The sequence below is a fragment of the Meles meles genome, chromosome 5, assembly GCF_922984935.1.
Source record: "Meles meles chromosome 5, mMelMel3.1 paternal haplotype, whole genome shotgun sequence".
NCBI classification, from domain to species: domain Eukaryota; kingdom Metazoa; phylum Chordata; class Mammalia; order Carnivora; family Mustelidae; genus Meles; species Meles meles.
In genome coordinates, this window is record NC_060070.1 from 42,019,840 (window position 1) to 42,044,612 (window position 24,773).

At 43.9% G+C, this 24,773-nt stretch overlaps 1 protein-coding gene across 8 annotated transcripts in view; it reads right to left on the minus strand.

Moving 5' to 3' along the window:
- The window catches only part of ANKRD6 (ankyrin repeat domain 6), a 186,010-nt gene that overhangs the window by 31,192 nt on the left and 130,045 nt on the right, over positions 1 to 24,773 (minus strand). For all 8 annotated transcript variants that reach the window (XM_046006161.1, XM_046006159.1, XM_046006160.1 and 5 more), the window contains one exon: positions 4,361 to 4,459. In XM_046006161.1, coding sequence (XP_045862117.1) covers positions 4,361 to 4,459 — 99 coding nt within the window. The remainder of the gene's footprint in view (positions 1 to 4,360; positions 4,460 to 24,773) is intronic.

The window sequence follows — 24,773 nt, forward strand, 5'->3', positions numbered from 1 at the left end:
AAATGGGCCTCAAGTGCAACTTACAACTTGAGGAGTAAGATGGTGCTCTGGTCTCAGCAAGAAGGGGAGACTGCAGCCCACCCTCTAGGGATAAACACTGGAGCCTTTTAAAATTCCCAGACTGCGGGCACTCGAATCCGCACTCTCTGCACTGATGAGAACAACCTTGTCATAGAACAGAACTTAACCATTCGATCTGTGTTGTGCACAAAGCCCGGAACTCATGGGTCGTGTCGCCACTCTTCGGTCCAAGCCAGTGCACGAGGGGCCTCGGCTGGTTGGGGCACAGTCTAACCTAAGCCTTGCTGCAGGTCAAGTGCTTTATCCTGTTTCATAAGCAGCCCCTCAATCACGAGTTTAAGCAGCTTTGGAGCCAGAACATCACTATTACTTATTACTTGCTCTCAGCAGGAATCTTCCATTTTTACTTCCCTGGAGAGGTCTTTCCTTTGTGAAACTCTAGCTCAACAAAAGAAGCTAAATCTAACTTTTGGTTTAGCCTTCAAAAGTAAATTTCCAGATGGATTATCAAGACTCAAGGAGATCTGAGGACTTGGGTGAGGCTGCCGTGAGGACACTAACTGTCCTAAGCCACTGGCACAGGTGTCTCTCCCAGAGACCCTTTAGAGGCACTGCCTGTCTCCAGACCACCACTTCCCCTCCCTTCTCACTGCCTCAGAGACCTCACTCCAAGCCCAGGGCCTGGCCTCATCAGTTGGATAAAGACTGCGGAGAAGGCCAACATCAGCCTTTCCCCACTGAAAGTGGCTGTCCTTCAGCCACGCCGTTAGCTTTGCAAACACTGGATGGGACAGTTCTGGAGGACTGAGGATGGGACTTTCTCTGGCTTATAAACACCAGCTACTCCAAAGTTACGAGGATGAGAGCTGAAGGCCACTCAGAGAGGCAGGAAACCTATAAGCAAAGAGCCACCCTGGGCTATCTATCTCAGGGCTGCTCTTCCCCAGAACACATGACCTAGTCAAGCGCCTGAGACTCTCAACTGAAACAGGGCCAGTTACCTGGGAATCAACTTTCCTCCCATAAAATTTACTGAGAAAGTATTTCCTCTTTGAAACAGGAAACAGAAAACCACCAAGCGTGTCCTAATACACACTTATTAGTAGACCCAGGCAGCAACTTTGACATAATCCTTATTTCTATATTATCTAAATACACCATGAAATTCTGAAACTTTGGGAAAAAATGCTGGAAAAAGTATGACACGCTTAACAGCATTCAATAGTTATTTGTTCAGAAAATATTTATTGACCTTCCACCATACTCCAAGTGGCATCTAATTCTCATTTTATTGATAAAAAAATTAAAAAAGCAAAAAAAACCAAGGCTCAGTGCTGTTCAGTGCCTACCCAAGGATAACCAGCTAATCTGGGATAGCATGGTTAGGCCAGAATTCAAATTTCAAGGCTCTTTGCACTCAACTCCAAGCTATTTCCGCCCCGTGAAGTCAATGAACCTCAGTACAGGCCTTTAAAAAGATCAGCTGCCTCTTGATGGCATCCCCTGGCTGAGTGCTTAGCACAAGGCCACGGCCACTCCAGGCGCCCAGGAAGTATCTCTTGAATGATTAAGTACAAGGAAGCGGAGGGGAAAACCCTGTAGCTGGAAACGCCGAGAGCCAGCCACCTTGCAGTTTGGCACTCCCGTCTGGAACATGCTGACCTGTTTGCAAAGTGTGTGAACTGCCAGCCCTCAATGTTTCTGACTTCAGTGTTGCTCACTTACGGAACTGAAAAGATTTGGAACCTCTGAGGTCCACATCTTTGTTATGAAATACTTTTAGTTCTCTCTCCTACATGGTGTAAGAGAACGGGCACAACGCACACAGATGCCGAAGCTAAGCTCGTGGAAGAAGCCTGAGTGCCACTAAGACGGAACATGTCCCTCTTCGGGATGGGCCCCCCCAGGTGGCACAGACGGACGTGTCGCCAGGAAGCCCAGAATGGTGCAGGTGTGCAAAGCAAGTTGCTGACCTCTTTTTCTCTCTCTGATCTTCTAGGGTTCTTCCTAGCCTTTCTTCTCTGGTTTTTCTTATTTTTTTCTTCCTTCGTGGCTTTTATCTTGGCCACAGGGTCCTGGACTATTTCTGAGGCAGGGGCCGTGTGGTTGCTCATTGACCAATCAGAGATGGCATTAGAACTCCAATGTGAGTTGACAGGATTGGCCGGAAGCAAGAGGGAATTTTCTCCTGGAGTTGCATATTCTAAAGAACTGGTTTCCACAGGTGGAAATTCATAATAATCCCATTCCAGGCCACTGGAGGTCATTCTTCAACTAATTTTCTGTCCTTACCATGACATAAGGAATGTATCTGTAGAATATGAAGTTAGGAGTAAATTCCTCACAACATTGATATTCTCTATTTCTATCCATCACCAAGGCAGGTAACTTCTGAACTGATTTTTTCCAAAAATTAATGTCCCGCCTCCTTTAAAAAAACACCCAGTTTTTGTCTGCAAATTCTTGCATGAATGTTAAAGCTGATCACCAACAGGCACAGTAAATATGAAGAGAGCCATGAACAATATCCCGGCAAATGCACTGCTTCAGAACTAGTGACGATCAACGCTACCTTCTCCTTTCCCAACCATTTTTACACTGTTTTGTTGTTGTGTTTTTGTTTTGTTTTGTCTTGATTTAAGTTATCAGGGAGAAGCAATGTACACATTGTCTGATTAGAGCAAGGAAAAGATGCAAGAAAAGGCATTATTCCAATAAGTGAAATGAAGGCATTCCTGTCTAAAGGTAGGGCTGCATTAACTACGGCTGCCATGTCTCCCCTCCTTGGCTACCTTGTGAAAATTCCTACTTTACTTCCTACCTTGCCCGATATAAACACCCAGGCCTGACAGAAACTTCTAGGAAGTTAGCATGGCTTTCACTGCATGAGAACACAGTGATTCTCGGAACACAAGACCCGAAGCAGGACTTGGTTAGGAAAGGGTTAGCACCCTGGTGTGGTAGCCTAGCCAACATGGCCAGTGACGACTTTAATTACGCAAAGAGAAGATGTGATGCATCCAAACAGGTCTGCACCAGCAACCCCATGTTCTGCCTTTTCTGTGGTCAGAATCTCTTCTCTCTCCTTGTATGTTCATTCCTGTCATCTAAGGAGATGATATATAATCAGGAATGATATGATGGTTACAGTGTGGGGAAAAAAGTCTTATGACTCAAGATGGAAATCAATAGCCTAAAGCTAAATCAGCATCTTTTGAAAGTAACACTTTTGATGACCCAGTAGGTTCCAAATATAACCAGATATTTATGAATAATACCAGACAGCCTTCTGCCTGTACATAAAACAATGACATTTAGTTATTTCTTTACAAACGCTGTCTGTCCCATTTGTGTGTCTACCAAGTTTTAGAACATTACACAGACAACTAACGAAAATTAGAAGCACTTTAGTAACCTATACCCTAGCACATCTGAGGGCCTGAAATTTGATTAACACTCTGTAACCACAGTTATTAAAGGTGAACAGGAGGAGATTATGATAAGTAAAAATTCTGTATGATTTTCTGTTCCTCACAAAACTTATTTCTTAGAGTCTTACCACACAAATTAGAGTCGAAATCAGAAAGAGTTTTTGAAAATAGCTTCCAATCACATTATCATAGCATTTTTTTCCTAATAGCTCATAGGAGGACAATTTACATAATCTTATCTATATCCTCCTCTTAGAGAACTTCCTCAAAAGACCCAAGGCAACCCTGTGCACTACGTAACATCACCCCAGCCACTGATGATTGACTCAGAAATGGATACGCGACTCTTAAAGAGTCAGTCAGAGTCTTTCTCTAGATAATCTGAAAGAAGAGACTCAGAGACTGAGTCTTAATAAAGGCATAGCGCTAGGGGGAACTCTTTCAGGAGGCTTGCATTTTCTTGGATTCAATGATATCAGTTATTTTTTTCTTTTGAACAGGTCCTCTTTACACTAAGAGAAATCAAGGTGGGAAGAGGAAAATATTAAGTTTTTAGGGCCTACTTTTTTTCTAATGGTAAGCTTGGTCAATGACATATTTCCAATAGGCCTTGCCCGCACTCACTCAGGTGTGTGTGCGTGTGCGCGCACGTGTGTGTGTGTGTGTGTGGTATGTAGGCTCCTTCATACTTACAGAGGATAAGGCAAAATGCCCTTTGAGGTTCTACACTTGGATGATACTAGATAGGACATGAACCATGATAGGAAAACCACCCCACCCTTACAAACTCTAGCTTGCTACCTAGAATGGATCCCAGGTCTTCAAGGGGAAGTTCTTCCCACCAAGGGGACCAAGAAGTGCTAGGAGTGCATCTTCTACCCTCCTGCCTTATCGCAGGTTATACTCACATCATCCTGGACATCAAGGTCACAGCCAGCCTTCAGCAAGATCTGGACCACAGAAAGATGGCCCTTATTGGCAGCAAGATGAAGGGGGGTCCGGCCATGCTGTTAACGAAAAGCAAACACTGATTTCAGAATAGGCTATCAAAACCACTGCCCCGGGGGCATCTGGGTGACTGCTGGTTGAGCTCCTCTGACTCTTGTTATGATCTGGGGGTTGTGGGATTGGGCCCTGCATCAGGCTCTGTGCTCAGCATGGAGTCTGCTTGAGATTCTCTCTTTCTCTCTGCCCTCCCCCTGCTCACACAGATGTGTACTCTCTCTCTAAACAAATAAATAAATATTTTTTTTAAAATGACCACTGCTCTGGAGGGGATGGGGGCCTAGAGCAAGGTTTACATAGTGGCAGTCCCCACCCCCTTCAGTCTGATAGGTGATCCTTATATATTTACCAAAAACTCAAATTTTTAAAATTTTTAAAGGATTTTATTTATTAATTTGTCAGACAGAGAGAGAGAGAGTGCATAAACAGGGGGAGCAGTAGAGGCAGAGGGAGAAGCAGGCTCCCCACTGAGCAAGGAGCCTAATGCAGGACTCAATCCCAGGACCCTGAGATCAAGACCAGAGCCCAAGGCAGACGCTTAACCAAGTGAGCCACCCAGGTGTACCTTTACCCAGAATTCAAGTTTGTCTCAGTTAACCTTTGTTACTGGCATTGTGATAAATGAATAAAATATGTTAAAAAAGTGAAGATTTCTTTCAGTGCATAATTTCTACTCCCTACTCAGCAAACAAGTAGGAATATGAGGGGTTTCGTGTTTTCTCTTATTTTCTCCCTGGTGCTAATACTCAGGCGTGATGAGGTAGTCACAATGAATTGGATGGGGCAAAAGATGGGAGAGCAGTAAGTCAAGCTAACCAGCCCCAGAAAAATCTGGTTAGTAATCATTAGAAATTGAAACTATTGGCCAAACTGTTTTGAATAGGTTCTCCCTTTTGAATTTATAAATATATTTATTTATCTATGCATTTCTTTATTGAGTCTCCCTTTTTAAGACAAATTTTAAAATTACAACGTATTTCAGCCATTCAAAAATATGAATAACATTTTAAATGTACATACCCACAAATCACTTAAAAAAAGAAACCATAGATGTTCCTTGTGAACCCCTCCCAGATTTCATCTCCCTCCAGCTCCAGAGGTAACCATTCTTAAATTTGGTATTATTATATTTTACTACACATTTATTGCCATGAATAATAAATGCGGTTTTATTTATTTTAGAACTGTACAGAAATAGTATTAAACTTATTTATCATTTGGCAGTTTTCTTGTCCAATGTTATATATTCTAGATTTTTTTTCATATTGTCACATGGAGTCCCGGTTCATTTATTCATTATTCACCTACTCTCCACTGATGGGCATCAAGGTTCTTTTCAGTGGTTTGCAGAACACCTTCGTGTGCACATGTCTCTGTGCCTCTGAGGAGGCTTCTTAGCCCCGTTATTGGGTCACAGAGATGACCGTCCTGCAACAGCCCTAACATGCAGGCTCCTGAGGTATGACACAGGGGGTAACACCCAGAATAACTCTCTTCAGTGTAAATCAACTATGCAGAGAACTGACCTTGCCAAACTCCAAAGTCCTCACATTCTTAAGGAGACATTATATTCCCTTTGCTTTCTCCCTCACATTCACTGTGAAGAAATGTTCTCCCTCCTGCTTCAAAAATCATTTAGCCACGGCTCCCACCCATGTTGAAACACACCCTGCGCATCTCATGTGGGTTTCTTAATATGGGGGTAATAGCCTCTTACCACCTTCCAGCACCTCGATAAAACTTTCCAAAGAACTTTATTGATATTCTAGCAGGATAAACCCATTAATGATCTCCATAAAGTGTCAGTTTGCCGTGGGCAACTAGGCGTGGAGGAAAACAGAGATAGCAGACCATAAAGGATCTTAATTTCTACCCATGAAATGCAATCAAAGCACTAGAATGATTCTGTAAAGAAAGAGGTCAGAGCTCACTTTAAAATTAGAATTCTTAATTAAGAAAAAAGTAGCTCCCAAGAAAGTGGGCTATAAAAAGCCTTCATAAAAAGGCAGTGTCTGAGAGGAGTTGTAGTGACCTTCCCTGGCTAGCAATTGTCTCAGTGCACACTGCTTCACCTTGATTCTTTCAAGGAAAGGGCCACAGCCGATCAGACGGAGCAAAGCAAGCGAGTTCCACTCACTGGGCCTAGTCCCAGGCTCCATCTGTCATCACGAGTCCTTCTTGAGGACATCAGATAATGACCTTCAGCAAGTTCCTAAGGCATTATGAAACACAGGGAAGTTTGTCACGTTTGTGAGGAGACAGATGCTTGTGCTGTGAGGAAGGCCAACAGGATGGTGGGACACAAGTGCTTCTGAGTAACCGGAAAAATCTAAACTCTGATGGGGAGAAGTCACTGCAGAGATCCTGGAAAGAGGATAAAGGACAAGGAGTCTCTGGGTGTCAGGTCAAGGAAGCCCAAGGAACATCCTCGCCGACAACCAGGTATGACTGGTTGGTAGTTGAGGCCCAAGGAGGCAAAAGGGTTTGTCCAAGTGAACACAATTGGATGGCAGAAGGAAATGCTGCTGTGGTTCAAACCAGGTCACATCTAGGAGGGCGCTTTAGAGACTATAAATTACTGACAAGATGGGCCTGGACTAGAGGCACCTTCCTAATCCAGAGTCCGCAGAGACTCCCCTCTGTGGCCAAAGGACAGGCTGGAGGCAGTGGAGCCTCCTGACAACAAGCCCAGCTCAAATCCCAGCCCTAATAGCACCTGTGTGACTTTGTGCATGACACTCTTCTAGGCCCATTTTCTCACCTGTAAGATAGGAATAGCCTCCACTATCCACCCCATAAAAGCTAGAAATAGGATACATGGGGTAATATCCACTATCTAAGGTGGGTTTCCTTCCCTCCAGCTGTCCTCAGCCCTAACCCCTGAAGACAAACTAACTGGTCCCTCTCCTCAACAGCCCTGCCCGTCTGCCTTAGCAAAGACCGGTGGGATATTTTCAATGGCAAACAGACCTGCGTGAAGGGTTGGAAATGAGATCACTTAGACAGCTAGATGAGCTCCGGCTGAAGGGTCAAGGTTCCTACAGACCAGTCCTTTTTTTTATTTTTTAAGTCGGGGAGGGGCAGAGGGAGAAGGAGAAAGAGAATCTTTTTGTTTTTTTTTTTTTAAAGATTTTTATTTATTTATTTATTTGACAGGCAGATCACAAGTAGGCAAAGAGGCAGGCAGAGAGAGAGAGAGAGAGAGAGAGAGAGAGGAGGAAGCAGGCTCCCTGCTGAGCAGACAGCCCAATGCGGGGCTCCATCCCAGGACTCTGGGATCATGACCTGAGCCACCAGGTGCCCTGAGAGAGAGAATCTTAAGCAGGCTCCACACTCAGCACAGAGCCTGACATAGCCCTCAATCTCATGACCCTGAAATCATGACCTGAGCTGAAGTCAAGAGTTGGACACTTAACTGACTGAGTCACCTAGGTGCCCCTCCTGTCAGCCAGTCTTGATCCACTTGTCCACTTCCATTTTGAAACACAGCCCGTGGTTTCCAGTTTTTGCATCTCTACTGCATAGGCATTCTTCCTGGGAATGCCCCTCTCCAAACTATGCCTTCTCTGATTCCCCAAGAAGCATCCCAGACTTGTCTTCTCTGTTCCCACAGCAACTCAGCTTCCTCTTTTTTGTTTTGACATTCTGTTTTGAGTGTCACCCTAGGCCCTGGTTTTTCCTTCCAACTAGGCTATGGTCTGCCTGAGGGCAGGATAGTGCCTTCCATGAATTTCGATGAAGCAAGTTGACTCTGGGGTGGAATATGGCCATGTCAAAGAGACCGTGTTCCTCAACCACAGGGACATAGGAGCAAATTCCAGTTCCCCAGGCTTGACCTCAAAGAAATGGAGAGCATGGGGGTGGCTGTGAACTCCCAGTTTTGGGATGTCCCAGCCCCTCAGGAAGTTTAGATACCTAGGGGCTTCATAAGTGTTGAAGCAGGTGCAACAAGGACATGGGGACTTCTCTGAGGAGGGTCAGTGTCCCCCTTGCATGTCTGGCTCCTTTCATGGCATCAGGTCAAAGTACAGTAGCATAAAGGCAGTAGTAATCGGCTTCCCGCTGAGTCTGATGCCTCCCACTCCTGTGCCCTCGGGTTTCCTAGTTTCCTATGCAAGACCAACTCCCTTAACACACACACACACACACACACACACACACACACACACACACACACACACATCATCCACTAAAGGTGGAGAGGAAGAAAGAAGCAGAAATATATTTGGTTTTCCAGAACATCATATTATGAAAAGCAACAAAAGTCAAGGCAATCAGAAAAGTTGCTGCTCGACCCAGCGAACAAAGACACCCCAAGGTCATGCCTGACAAATGGAGAAGGCTGCCATCTCCCTAAGTGTCAGGGGGAAAATGAAAACTGACCCTTAGAGGGGTCTCTGAATGACTCAAACCCAGGATGCCTCTGTTCTCATCTTCATGCCTGCAGGACTGGCCAATGGAAGAAATGGGAAAAGGAGCAAAGACTGTGAACTATGAATGTTACGAGGAAGATGTTTTTGAAGCATCCGTTTGTCCTGGGACCTTCCCTAGTTCAATGACCAGTTCAATTCAACATAACTCAACCCAGGCTCTCCGGGAGACCGCTAATACTAAGGACAAGAGGAAGAAACAGCAGCAGCTAACACTTCTGGGTACTTACTATGTGATATCTTAAAGAGTTTTACATGTGTGGGGCGCTTGAGTGGCTCAGTTGGTTAAGTAACTGCCTTCGGCTCAGGTCATGATCCTGGAGTCCTGGGATCTAGTCTCACATCAGGCTCCCTGCTTGGCTGGGGGTCTGCTTCTCCTTCTGACCTCTCCCCTCTCATGCTCTCTCCTCTCATCCTATGTCTCAAATAAATAAATAAATAAAACCTTAAAAAAAAAGAGTTTTACATGTGTTAGCTCATTCAATCCTCCCTGCAACACTATGAGGTAGGCACAATCACTAAGATGAGGAATTTCCATTTTACAGATGACAAAACTGAGGCATGGAGGGACCCTGTCCATTTTTCTGTGTCATAAAGCAAGTAATTTGAGCCTGGATTCACCCCTAAGCCATCTGACTCTGGCCTCCACGCTCTGACCCACCGTTCTACCTGCTGCCCACTTTCTGGCCGTGGTGAGGGGGGCTCTCTCCTGGCAGAGGGGTTCATCTCTCACTGTTAGGAAGCTCCCGAGGCTCCCAGATGATGACCTCTGGAAACAACCTGGTTTCCTTAGACTCTCAAGGACAAAGAGAGAGGCTTTCTATTCTCACTGTGCATCGAATCACTTGAGTAGGTTGGCCTGTATATCTGCCCGCCTATACTGATGCCCGAACCCCACCACCAGAGTTTCTGACACTGTTCTCTGTGGTAGGGCCCCGGCATCTGTTGTCATACACCCTCCCTAGGTGATTCTAATGAGTGAGCCAGGCTGAGAACCACAGGACCAGTTGAAGAGGGGCCAGGATAATCCTCTCCAAGGCAGCTATAGGCCCTGGGGTGAAACCTGCCACATTGGGCCTGCCCAAGCAAGAGTCATTCCTCTAGCTACATTCTTCCTGAGGCTCTCAACCCCACCTGTCAGGACAAAACACTAAAATACTGCACAGCACGACCTAGAGTTCCTGTTTCTTAAGAGAGAATGTGAGCAATATAATGATATTACTAAAAATTTGGACAATCAAAAATCTGTAATTCTACCACCCAATACAACTATTATCATTTTTTCCAATTATTAACTTTTATTTATTTATTTGAGAGAGAGGAAGAGAATGTTCAAGAGCACAGAAGGGAGAGGAAAGGAATAAGGGAGGAAGACGAAGAGGGAAAGAATCCCACGCACACTCCGCACTGAGCGGGGACCCCAACAGAGAGCTCAATCTCATAAGCCTGAGATCATGACCTGAGTCAAAACCAAGAGTTGGATGCTTGACTGAGCCACCCATGCACCAACTATGCTTATTTTTATTCAAACTTTTTCAGTGCATCTTTTTTTTTTAAAGATTTATTTATTTGACAGACAGAGATCACAGGTAGGCAGAGAGGCAGCCAGAGAGAGAGGAAGGGAAGCAGGCTTCCTGCTGAGCAGAGAACCCGATGTGGGGCTCGATTCCAGGACCCTGGGATCATGACCTGAGTCGAAGGCAGAGGCTTTAACCCACTGAGCCACCCAGGCGCCCCTTAGTGCATCTTTTCTACAGATGCTCTTGCATTGTTGTATCAATAGTCACATAAACTCATATAGTATCTATCAATAGTCACATATCTTGCTTTTTATATTAATATTATACCTTAAACCAGTGGTTCTCAAACTTTATTGGGCAGCAGAATCTCCTGGAAGGATTATTAAAAGACAGCTATCTGGGCCCCCTCCCAGAGCTTCTGATTCCATAGGTGTGGGGTGGAGACTAAGAATTTGCATTTTTTTTTTTTTAAGATTTTATTTATTTATTTGACAGAGACAGAGATCACAACTAGGCAGAGAGGCAGGAGGGGCGGGTGGAAGCAGTTTCCCCGCTGAGCAGAGTACCCCATGCAGGGCTTGATCCCAGGACCCTAAGATCATGACCTGAGCCGAAGGCAGAAGCTTAACCCACTGAGCCACCCAGGCACCCCAGAATTTGCATTTCTAACAAGTTCCCAGGAGAGGCAAATGTTGCTAATAGGGGAGACATTTGAGAGCCACTGGTGTAAATCACTGGTTTTCAAGCTGTTTGCACATTAGATTCACTTGAAATCTTAAAATAAGAACAAACCCAAAATTTACCCCCAAAGGACTGTATTGTATCAGCCTAGACTTGGGATGATATGAATATAAGTGTGTTGTTTTTAAGTTCCAGGGGATTCTAACGTCCAGCCAGAAGTTATAAACCCCTGCCTTGGACCCTTTAACGATGCCAGTTGCTCCAGCCTGCCTGGTATCAGGAGAGGCCAGCTGAGACCAGCAGTAGTGAGAGGACCCAGGACCCTGCAGGGGATGCACATTTCCCTTGATCTGACCAGGGCGAGAGACTCAGCACCTCTCCACTTCCAGGGAACTAAACAGCAAAGGGCCTTGACATGTTGCCAGGCAATAACCACAAAAAAGTGGCCCCAGTGTCAACGAGTCTGGGGCTCTGGTCTAGGGTGCTACTTTGTTCTGGCGGGTCAGCCCAGCGGGTCCCAACTTCCAGCAGAACTGCAGCATAGGAACAGCAGAGAGTCCTGTTCCAGCAGGTGACCTGTAAATTACACTCACCGGTGACCATACAGGTGTGCAGAATGAAGGGATCCCTGCTGCTCATTCATAAGAGGCCAACCCCAGCTGGAGGGGCTAGGCTCTGTCAGGGAACATTCCAGGAGAAGGATTCCTGTTCAGATAAAGATCTCCTACCAGTGGGGATGACAAGGGAGACCAGCCAAAGGTAATGAGCTTAAAATACCTTGAAAGGAAGTGGAGGTGTTCTGTTCCCAGCAGGTGTTCAGAAACTGTGCTTAACCCTTCTCACCCAACAACCCCAGGCACGGCATCTATTGCGGAGGCCTCCTGAGGAAGGGCTGAGTCCCAGGGAGGGCAACCAGGGACCATGTGAGAAACACAACAGACAGAAGCCTGGATAGACTCCTTTTCTATAGACTCCATGGGGCCATGACCCTGGTCACTCATTACTCTAGCCAAGATCCAGATGTTGAGTTCCGGCTCCTGTCTTGTGCTGAGGTGTCCCAGATCTTAGTAGAGAGCAGGCCCTTCAGACTGATAATATCTGCCCCGTGAATGATAAGCCCTGACCCTCCAGCAGCTGCCTGGTCTAACAGAGCAGGCCTGAAAAGTGAGAAGGCAATATATACAAATGTTGAATCATTATGTTGTTTGCCTGTAACTAGTATAATGCTATATGTCAATTACATCTCAGTAAAACAGTGAGAAGAAAGGGTGCTGTGCTTACACATTTTTGGAACATCATCTTTAGCTAATGATATGCTTATGAACAAAGTCACACAGAGACCTGGGCAGACCCCAACGGAATAAAAAGGCCAGAAACCCTGAAGAGAGGAGAGGCAAGGGTAGGAACCGGGACACTGTAGCTCAAAGAAATAAAACAATTAAACCGTCTTAACTGGAGGCTGTTACAAGAGTGGCAGTTGCACAGATGTTACCCACATAAAGGTAAACTGTTCGGGGTGGGGGTGGGGGGGATGCAGGTTAGATACCGTAATAACTTCAAAATGACAATGCTTCCTTTCTTCAGGAGATCATGAAATCGATCAGGGTCATGCAATCTTTACTGAGGCAAGGAAGAGCTGTCTATATTATCTGTGGCATTAAAGAAAGAAGCAAGGAAAGAGAGAGGTAGGAGGCAGGAAAGATGCAATGCTGGGAACATAAGAGTGACGTATTTTAGAAACAATATAACGTTCAGATTGATAAGGGTCTGAGAGTTTAATTTGGAGGAGTATAGTAAGGCTAACAGAGGTTCTAGGACTTTGCAAGATCACAAATCCAGTTTCTGGCAGAGCTACATAGAGCTAGAATTCTGGCCCTTGAGCCATCATTTAGATTTTAAGTTGTAGAAAACCCCCACCAGGGGCGCCTGGGTGGCTTACTCAGTTAAGCATTTGCCTTCAGCTAAGGTCATGATCTTGGGGTCCTGGGATCAAGCCACTTGTCAGGCTTCCTGCTCAGCTGGGAACCCGCTTCTGCCTCTGCCTCTTGCTCTCTTGTTCACCCTTTCTCAAACAAATAAGTAAAATCTTAAAAAAAGAAAGCAAGCCAGCCCCCACCATCTTTCTTAGGTGTCCCGAGACAGTCCTCTTCTCAGACACAGTATTCTCCAAATCTCAACTGCATGGAATGACATAGATTTGGGTTGAAAAATTCAGTCCTTCTCAGGCTTATGATCCAATGAAAACAAAGTTATGAAGCCATTCAGAAGAAAATGGGCAAAGAAAAAGTGCCATGGATCAAAGGAGACTGAGAAAACAAAACTTTTTATTTAAAAAAAAAGTTGATAGTTTCAAAAGCCTTCAGAGGAGCTCCTGGTGGCTCAGTCAGTTAACGGTCTGACTCCTGAGTTTGGCTCAAATTATCATCTCAGGGTAGTGAGATCGAGCCCTGCACTGGGCTCCTCACTGGACATGGAGTCTGCTTAAGATCCTCTCTCCTGGGTGCCTGGGTGGCTCAGTGAGTTAAAGCCTCTGCCTTCGGCTCAGGTCATGATCCAAGGGTCCTGGGATTAATCCCCATATCGTATCGGGCTCTCTGCTCAGTGGGGAGCCTGCTTCCCCCCCACCCCTGCCTGCCTCTCTGCCTATTTGTGCTCTCTGTCAAATAAATATAAAATCTTAAAAAAAAAATTCTCTTCCTCAGTCCCTCCCCCCTAAAATAAACAAACAAACATAAATAGCTTCAGAGCTTTGCTTGTTGGAAAAGTATTTTGTCTCCCTATCTACTTGGATGAGTAACTTATCATATCCTAATGAGACTATAGGTGACAAAAAAACAGTGAGACACTAAATTCCTTGCATGACAAAAACTAGGATCCAAGAAAATCGGATTGGAAAAACAGGCTAATTTTTCATAAGACAAAGTGAAATGGGGGTAGATGTAAAATTCCTGTGCTGAGGATCAATAGTCCAATCACCCAATGGCAGGGGTACAGGAACTGTCCCCTAAAATAATCCTCCTTTTTCCAAGATCAGTATCCTATGCCAAAAGCTTCATGTTTCTCTAACTCTTACTTTGGGGATGGCCTAATAATCATAAATAATTTAGCAAGATGATTTCAAATGTATATTGTTAGGAATCAAGTATTCAAATATAATGACTTAATAATAAATAGTTCCTTTTAAGGCGGTCCAGTAACTGCTAGGGTTGCGCTTGCTTCTAGAAAAATCCACCAGCAAGAAGAACCAAAATATTTCAAGCAACTTAATTGGCTATTAAAGATTCCATCAGCTCTGTAGTACATCTGTCCCTAAGTGATACAGCTTCACTTAATGGCCTCCATTTTCCTCCACAGGTAGCCACTTAGACAACATTTTCAACTGGTTGATGCATTGACAGAGCAAAACATGGTAGTTCAATGCATGATGAGCTATGGTCAAGAGATAAGAACTGTCCTCTCATATTTTCTGTTTTTTACTACAAACCACTGCCTTTTCAGCAACTATTAATATAACCATGTAGTTTTCTCCTTTAATTTTAGTATACTGCATTATGGAACAATCCATGAATTCCTAGATCAAACTCCATGTGATCACACTGTATTCTTTTGATAAATGCTGCATCTTCTAAGTAAGGTTATTAAGAATTTTTGTATCTATATTCATAAGTGAGGCTGATCTATATTTCTTGTACTGTATCTTTCTCTCTCTCTCTCTCATTCATACTTACCTAGTTTTTGTATTCAGGTTGTGCTGGTGTCACAAACTAAATCTAGCTTTCCATTTTGTTCTATGCTTTACAATAGTTTAAATAACAATGGAGCTAATTTTTTATTGTTGTTAAAATACAGAACAGGGCTAACTATTTGGTCCTAGCACTTTTTAAAGTTCATCTTTAGGGTGTCTGGGTGGTACGGTTGATTAAGCAACTGCCTTCGGCTCAGGTCATGATCCTGGTGTTATGGGATCCAGTCCCACATCGTGCTCCCTGCTCAGCAGGGAGTCTGCTTCTCCTGCTGACCTCTCTTCTCTCATGTTCTCTCTCTCATCTTCTTTCTAATAAATAAATAAAAAGCTTAAAAAAAAGTTACATCTTTAATTGTATTTCTAATCTTTTCTATGGTAATTAGACTGTTTAAGTTTTCTGCTGCTTCTTGGGTCAATTTGTTACTGATTTTTTTATTATGGTAAAGTATACATAACATAAAATTTACTATTCTATTTTTAGGTGTATGATTCATTACATATAGTCACAATGTTGTACAACAATCACCACTACCAAATTTCAAGTTTTGGGGGTATCTGGGTGGCCTAGTCAGTTAAGCATCTTGATCTCATCTCAGGTCTTGATCTCAGGGTCGTGAGTTCAAGCCCCACACTGGGCTCCACACTGGGCATGGAGCCTACTTAAAAATTTTTTTATAAATTAACAAATTAAAACACATAAATATATAAATTCCAAATGTTTTCATTATTCCAACAAACTGTATCCATTAAACAATAATTCTCCATCCCCACAGCTCCTCTCAGCCCCTGCTAACCTCTATTCTACTTTTTGTCTCTATGAATTTGTCTATTCTAAGTACTTCAAGTGGAATCATACAAAAAGTGTTCTTTTGTATCAGTCTTATTTCACTTAACATGTCTTCAAGGTTCATCCATGTTGTAGCATGTGTCAGAATTTCATTCCTTTTCAAGCTGAATAATATTCCATTTCATGAGTACACAACATCTTGTTTGTCCTTTAATCTGCTGATGGACATATGGGTTGCTTCCACTTCCGCTATTGCGACTAATGCCGTATGAACATGGGTGTACAAACATCTCTTCTAATCCCTGCTTTCAATTCTTTTGGGTGTATACCTAGAAGGGAATTGCCAAATTATATGCTAATCCTATGTTTAACTTTTCGAGGAACCACCATACCATTTTTCAGAGCAGCTATACAATTTTACATTTCTGCTGGCAATGTGCAAGTGTGCTAATTTCTCCAGGTTCTGGAACATTTGCAAATGTTTTCTCCCAGACTCTTGGTTGCCTTTTCGTCTTCTTTTTTTTTTTTTTTTTAAAGATTTATTTATTTGACAGAAATCACAAGAGAGGCAGGCAGAGAGAGAGGAAGGGAAGCAGGCTCTCCGCTGAGCAGAGAGCCCGATGCGGGACTCGATCCCAGGACCCCGAGATCATGACCTGAGCTGAAGGCAGCGGCCTAACCCACTGAGCCACCCAGGCGCCCCGCCTTTTCGTCTTCTTAATGGAGTTGTTCACACAGCAGAAGTTTTTAAATTTAATGAGATCCACTTTATCAAGTTTTCCTTTCATGTATCATGTTTTAGGTGTAAAGTCTAAGAACTCTTTGCCTGGCCCTAGATCCTAAAGATTTTCTCTTCTGATTTTTTCCTAAAAGCCTTTATTATTTTACATTTAAGGTCATGACCCATTTCGGGTTAATTTCTGCATACGGTATTCAGTTCATTTTCTGAAACTATGGACGTCCACTTGCTCCAGCATCATTTATGGAGAGTTTCTCTACTGAATTCCTTTTGCTCCTTTGTGAAAAATCAGTTGAACATATTTGTGTGGGTCTATTCATGGGTTCTTAATTGTGTTCTATTGATTTCTGTGTCCATCCTTCCATCAATACCACATTCTCTCAATAACTGTACCTACATTTTCATTCCTAATATCAATAGAGTAATTCCTCCCAATATACTTTTTTTAAAGCTATTCTAGGGTCTATGCCTCTCCACATACATTTTAGAATCTGCCTGTCTATATGTGCAAAAAACACTTTGCTGGAATTTTAAAAGAAACTACATTCAACCAACAGATAAAATTAGAGAGAGTTGTTATCTTCACTCTGTTGAGTCTTCTAACTGTGAACCTGGTTGCATCTCTATTTAGGTTTCCTTTTATTTCTTTCATCAGCCTTTTATAACTTTTCAGATCCTGTACGTGTTTTGTTAAATATATACCTAAGGATTTAATTCCCTTTAAATTTCGTGACTATAAAGGGTATTATGTTTTTAATTTCCGTTTCCACATGTTCACAGTATATAGCCATGCAATTGATTTTTGTGTGTTGATCTTCTTTTTTTTTAAATATTTTATTTATTTGACAGAGAGAAATCACAACTAGGCAGAGAGAGAGGAGGAAGCAGGCTCCCTGCCGAGCAGAGAGCCCGATGTGGGGCTCGATCCCAGGACCCTGAGATCATGACCTGAGCCGAAGGCAGAGGCTTTAACCCACTGAGCCACCCAGGCGCCCCTGTGTGTTGATCTTCTATCCTGCAAGTTTACTAAATTCTCTTACCAATTTTAGATTTTTGTTGATTCCTTGGTATTTTTCATGTAGACAATCATGTCGTCTGCATACAAAGATAGTGTTATTTCTTCTTTTCCAGTCTGAATGCCTTTTTGTTCTTCTTGCATTATTGCAGTGGTTAGAATTAGCACACGGTACTGAATACAAGTGGTAAGAGCAGACATCCTTCCCTTGTTCCTTAAAGGGGAGTTCAGTGCCCCACTATTAAGTATGATGTTAGCGGTAGGTTTTATATAGGTGCTCTCTATCATGTTGAGAAAGTTCTCCTCAATTCCCATTTTGCTGAGTGTTTTTGTTTTTGTTTTGTTTTCACCATGAATGGGTGTCAGATTTTGTCAAATGCCTTTTCTGCATCTGCTGAAATGATTACATAATTTTTTTTGTTTAGCTTATTGTTATGGACTAAATGTTTGTGTCCCCCAAAATTTATATGTTGAAATTCTAACTCTTGGTGTGATAGCATTTGGAGACATGACCTCTGGGAAATCAACAGGCTGAGATGAGATGATGAGAATGGCGACCTCAAGATAGGAACTGGGCGCCTGGGTCGCTCAGTGGGTTAAGCTTCTGCTTTCAGCTCAGGTCATGGTCTCAGGGTCTTGAGATTGAGCCCTGCATCAGGGTCTGCTCTGGGTGTGGAGACTCTTTAAGATTCTCTATTTCCCTCTCTCTCTGCCCCTCCCCCAACCCCTCTCCCCTCCCAGCCCTGCTTGCATGCACTTTCTAAAAAAAAAAAAAAAAAAAAAAAAACAACAACAACAAAAAATGAGGATGAGGATGAGAGGCCAGAGCTCGCTCTCTGTGTCATGTGGGAACACAGTCAGAAGGTGACAGTCTACAAGCCAGGAAGAGGATTCTGACCTGGAACTGAATCTGCCTATATCTTGATCTTGGACTTGCCAGCTTCCAGAATTTGCAAGAAATGTGTCTGTTGTTTAAGCTGCCCAGTCCATACTATGACAGTATAGTAGCCTGAGCAGACTAAGACATCTGTTCACAGGAAGATTGTGTTGAACCAGCTTCGCATACTTAAAATTAATTTCATCAGCTCATGCACATAATTCCTTATTCCTTGCTTCAATCGATGGAAGCATGGGCTAAAAGAGGACCAGACACTGCTGCTGCTCACTCACCCATCCACCCCAGATCCTGGTTTACAACAACCCAAACAACAGCCAATTCTCAAGGAAAACACACTTGAGAGGACTGACAAAAAAATGTCAGTTTCTGAACAAGTTTCTAGACTACTTGATTTTCTGAAACCTGAGTCATTATAGCTTAAGAGAAAGAAGAAAACTGGTAGGAGGGACTCGTGGGGTTTACCAATACACCACCTGCACTGCGTCTGAGCGGCTCCTAAAGCTCCTTCCCCTGTGGTTTCCTCATGATATTCCTCAACGACGATGAGCTGATGATACTGCAGAAGCCTGGCAACAGGCCGATTACTGGCCTGGAAACCGCTAATCCGCCAGTGCATTTCATTCAGAAAAGATACAGACATTTAGGGAGGGTTTAAAATACTGACAGCCAGGTGTGCCAGAACATTTGAAACGTCTCCTCTGGAGTGGTTAGGAGCTATTAAATATATGACTTCAGGATTTGTCTGTTAGGTTTTTTTTTTTTTTAACTAAAAAGGTGTTTTAGGGCACATTAATCTGGGTTATAAAATACTCAGCTGTCTAGTTAGAGGCCTCAATTTAAGTGCCGACTGCTGAGGCAACAGTGCAATCCGCACAGGCAGACCGCGGGCACGAGGAAGGGCAGACAGCTTGCTGCCTGACTGCCTGGGTCGGGGGGTCAGGGGGACAAGGGGGGGGGCAGGGGGACAGGGCGGCAGGGGGGCAGGGGGTGGGGGCTTCCAGGCCAACGCACTGGCCTGGCCTGTCTCCACCCCCACTGAACACCACTGTAAACACCGGCATAAGGGAAAGAGAAGAAGCTCTGAGCCATTCCAGAGATTTCCGTGGAGGCAATGGAGGGGGAGGAGAGCAGCTAAGAGACTCAGGGCCAGCTCTGGCGCTCCTGCTCCAATGACAGCCTCAGCAGGCCCTCCTTGGACGCTCGAGTCAGGTTTGAGTGTCCATCCATAAAGTTCTAAGGCTTGTTCTCCTCAGTTGCAGCCTATCTCCCCACAGGCTCCTGCAGGGACGCCTGTCTGACCTGTTACACCAGTCTTTACACTGTCTCTGTCGGAGAGTCCATTTTTCCTTCCTGCAGGAGCATCTCCAGAGGCTGCCTCCCTACCGCTGCTAGAACTCCCTGCCTAATTAACCCGTCGTCGTAAGTTAACACTGAGACTTTCTAAGAGTTGACCCAATACATTGCCATGCACTGTCTCATAGGCAAGCCACATAATTTATTTCCCACATCTGAGACATTTATTTTCTGCTCGTAAATGTGTTTCTAGTTTGAATTATGGCGTTCAGATGATTGATATTTCATAGTGTTCTGCAAAGACAACCAGGACTTCCAGGTGTCTAACCACTGCCTTAGCCCAGTGCTCAACAGACAGTGTCATTCTACCCCACATGCGAGGCTCTGGGACCTCAGGGAGAAACACCTGGAGCAGTGAGTGGTTCTCCACCTGGCTGCTCATTAGAGCTTTGAAAACCCGCCAAGCCCAACCCACAGCCACACCAGTTAAATCAGAACCTCTGAGCGGGGAACCTGGGCATCAGTATTTTCAAAGGCTCTCCGGGTGATCACGTGTGCAGTCGATAACTGAGAACCACAGACCCCAAGGCATTTCTGTGCCTGGGAGGACCATGGGCCCAAGTGAGAAAACACTAATGATGACAATAGCTACCATTCACTATCTTTGTATACCCTTCTTACACCAAGCACTCTGCAAGGACTACCTCATTTAATCCTCACAACATATCCCAGAGGGAGGTGTTGTTATGCTGATTTTGCAGAACGGAAACCAAGTCTCAAGGTGGCTGATAACTTGGTTAAAGTCATAGAGATGGTAAATATGAGTCACTGCCTCCACTCCTGGTAAGGAAAAATGGGGTAAGATTTTTAAATGGGTGACAAATTTAGAGAGACAGAAAGTGGACCAGTGGTTGCCAGAGACTAGGGGTGGGGGAATGGGCATGTACGTTTAATGGGCACAGAAGTTCAGTTTGGGAAGATGAAAGAGGTTTTGGAGATGGATGGTGCTTATGGTTGCACAAAACTGCATGTATTTAATGCCACTGAACTGTACGCTCAGATATGGTTCAGATGCTAAATGTCAGGTCATGCATCTTTTGTCATAATTAAAAAAAAATAAAAGCAAGAGAAATTTAAAAATAAAATAAAAATGGGTGGGGGGAGAGGGAGACTCTGTGCCCTGTCTCATGCACAGCGCAATTCCAGGTTATCTCCCAGTTATCTTGTCTTTTTTTACAGCTCTCAGTTGTCGGATGCAGAGTGTGATGCCAATAAATTGTGTCTAGTAGAGATCCCATAGATACTGGCCAGTTCTACATCTAATAAGCAAATTTATTTCCACTTTCCTGATTGCCTACACAATGGTAGTTCTTTGAATTCTCCTTTGAACCAGTTGCAACATACCAGTTCCCTAATGACCTGACTACGTAAAATCTTTATATATGTTTGTTTTATAACTGCTGCTCAGAATTACCACTGTATGTCAAGTTTCCCTGACAATTTCTTTTTTTTTTTTTTTTAAAGATTTTATTTATTTATTTGACAGAGAGAGAGACCACAAGTAGGCAGAGAGGCAGGCAGAGAGGCAGGCAGAGAGAGAGGAGGAAGCAGGCTCCCTACGGAGCAGAGAGCCCAATGCGGGGCTCGATCCCAGGACCCTGAGATCATGACCTGAGCCGAAGGCAGTGGCTTAATCCACTGAGCCACCCAGGCGCCCTTCCCTGACAATTTCTGATGATAAACTACAAAGACCTAAGTTCTCCTGGTTGAGGTTTGCTTCTCATACGATGATGCTTCTAGCTAACACAGAACACAAAGCAGACTTTCCGTCTGACCTATAACTGTATGCCCTTGTTGCCCGCCCCCCAATGGAGTGTGTATATCTAAGCGCCCAGAGCAAGATCAGGGGTGCCTCAGCCCTGCGCACACTCTAGCCCTCTTTTGGGAGGTGAGAACACACTGGGCTACTGGGTGTGAGGTGAAAAGTCCCAGGCAGTCTTGGGAAGGAACTCTGTTTCTCAGCTGAGTGGATGGTAAGGGGTGTGGAGACCCCCGCTGCTCCCCTCCCATTAGCCACTTGCATGCTTTTCTCCCTGACTCCCCAGTAATGGGCCCTCGACACAGCCCAGAGCAGGTGAAAAAGAAAATTCTATGAAACCCATACTGAAGCAGAGAGGAACAAAGGCCAAAAGAGAAGCCAAATAACCCACAGCAGAGAGCTCCTTGAGGGCATCTAAAAAGGCAGGATAAATTCAGAAGATGAAGGGCTAGGAAAAGAGGGAAGACAGAGCTATCAAGAAAGAAGAGGTCAGTGAGCCACTGGTAGTGGGGCAGGTCAAGGCCAGACCTCCTAGCCTCTCCGAGCTGGTGGATAGTCCACTGGCACAATCTCAGTGCACTGAAATCCCACTCAAGCTGTCACAATTCCTTGGGCACACACCCCCTGACCCAGCAGTGCCAGTTAGAGAAATCTGTTCCACAGATACAACCACACTGTAGAATAAGACCTTAGGACAAGGTTAGTCACTGCAGCATAATTTATAAGAGAAGATTAACAGAATCTAAATGCCCATCAACAGGGGATAGGTTAAGCCAATCATGGTCCACGGAATAAAGCATAGTGAAGAAGGCTATGTATAGTATCCTACAATTTGTATAAAAGGAGGGAAACACACAAAGATACATCTATTTGCACATACAAGCATTAAATATATTTAAAACACAAGGAACAGGTAACACAGGCTGTCTACCTGGAGGGAAACACGGAGTGGTTGGGAGGCAGCACGAGAGGGAGACTTGCCAACTTCTGTATCTTCTATATCAGAACTATGTGAACGAATCACGTACTCAAAAACTGAACAACTTTCATCTTCTTAAGCAAGTATATGGAATTTTCTGGAAGAAGCATGCTACACTCAACACGTTCTCTCTCAAATGAACCGTTTCACCTAAGCAAAAGCCTTGTAAGCATGTATTTCTCCTACCACCACCTCTGGGGACTGACAGTTACAAAGCCGCAGGCTGGCAAACACAAGTTCAGACCCACACCATTCCAATAAGTCTGAATATTAAACACACACCCAGACAAACCACGAGAGACTCTTAATCATAGGCTGAGTATTGCTGGAGGGGTGGGGGTGGGGCGATGGTATAACTGGGCAATGGACATTAAGGAGGACACGTGACGCAATGAGCACCGGGTGATGTTGAAGACTGATGAATCACTGACCTCTACCTCTGAAACGAATAGTACACTGTATATTAATAAACTGAAATTAAATTAAAAATAAAGTAAAATAAAGCATCCAGAAATAGATCCATACTTAAAAAACAACAACAAGGAAGCACTCCCACGGAATCAAACACAAAGCAAAAGGACAACAACAAAACAGATCCTCCATTTCTACAGCTTCCCCCTGCCCAAGAAAGCCGGCCTCACAGACCCCTCCTGGGGGTTTTGCCCAACAGGAAACAGGTTCAAGAGCACGAAGTCAGGCAGTAGCAGCAGGAGGGATCATGCTTGCAGAGTCCACAGTTGCCCTCTTCCTAGCTCATGAATGCACACCACTGACCTCCAGCCTTCTCTTTGGAATGGCTGCCAGAAAATATCTACCACCTCCACACGCTCTTCCTTTCTACAAAAACTACCAAGTGTCCTGCTTGGGAAAGTTACTTTACTACATCAAACCTTTGCATTTCTCTTTTACAAGTTTATAGAGTTTATATTAATGGGAGCACAGTCACTGACTAGTATGGGGCACAAGATAGGACCCACACTTCTAAGTGATGCAACAAAGTTATTGAACCCCCTTAAGTCTGCTTCCTTATCTGTAGCAATTACGATATTTAGAACAGTTATTTTAAAAAAATCAAGTTTCTGGGGACTTGCCTGTGGTTTTGCCAGAGTTTGCATGTCCTGAATTGTAATCCTCTGCTATTCCTGAATAAACCTATTTTTGCTAGTAGGAAAAAAAAAAATCAAGTTTCTGGAGGTATAATTTGCATTCAGTAAAACTCACCTTTTCAAATTATTCAGTCAGATGTATTTAGGTAAATGTACATAATCATATGACCACCACTACACGCAAGATACAGAAGATTTTCATTGTTCCCAACCCCTCAATTCCTTCCAACTTCTTTTCAGTCAGTCCCTTCCAGCATCCTGGACCCCTGTTTTCCATTCTAATAGTTTTGACTCTTCTAGAATATCACACGAATGGAATCATATACGGTGTGACCTTTGTGGTTTCAAATTCATAATGCTTTTGACACTTGTTTATATTGTTTCCTCTATTCCTTTTTATTGCTGAATAGCATTCCCCAATGTGTTTGTCAGTTCAAGGGTAGAAGTGAGGTTTACTTTAAGGAGCTTTAACTCCTGCCAATGATGGAGGCTTGGCAAATCCAAACTCCACAGGGTAAGCTAGCTGCAGACCTCAGCAAGAACTGCTTCCTCACCTCAAGCCCCAAGGCAGTCTGGAGGCAGAACTCTCTCTTCCTCACAGGAATCTTTTTGTCTTAAGACCGCTAACTGATTGGATAAGGCCCACCCACATTTTGGAGGATAATTTGCCTAACTCAAAGTCTACTGATTTAAGTGTTAACCTCAGCTAAGAAATATCTTTACAGAAACATCTAGAATAATGTTTAGCCAAATATCTGGGTATCATGGCTTAGCCAAATTACAACATAAAATTAACTATCACCCAAGATCACAAAGATTTTTATCCTGTTTTCTTCTATAATTGTCATAGTTTGTAGTTCCTGCATTTAAATCTATGATCCATTTTAAGTGCACATTTCCATGTGCTACAATACATTCCCTTTTTTGGGTGTACAGATGTCCAGTTGTTCCATCACCATTTGTCGAAAAAACTGTTCTTTCCCTGCTGAACTGCCTTGGCATGTTTGTCAAAAATCAATTGACCACATGTGCATAGATCTATTTGAGGACACCCTATTCCGTTCTCTTCATCTTGTCTGCCTTGATTATTGTAGTTGTACAGCAAACCTGGAACTCAAGCAGTAAAAGCTCTCCAACTTGGTTCATCAAAACTGCTTTGGCTAGTCTAGGGCCTTTGCGTTTTCATATAAATTTTGGACTCAGCTTCTCAACTTCTACCGAGAAAGCCTGTAACGGTCATTTATTTAATGCCAGAAATTGTGCTTCACAGTTGTCCTCTCATTTAGTCTTCACAGCAACCCCAC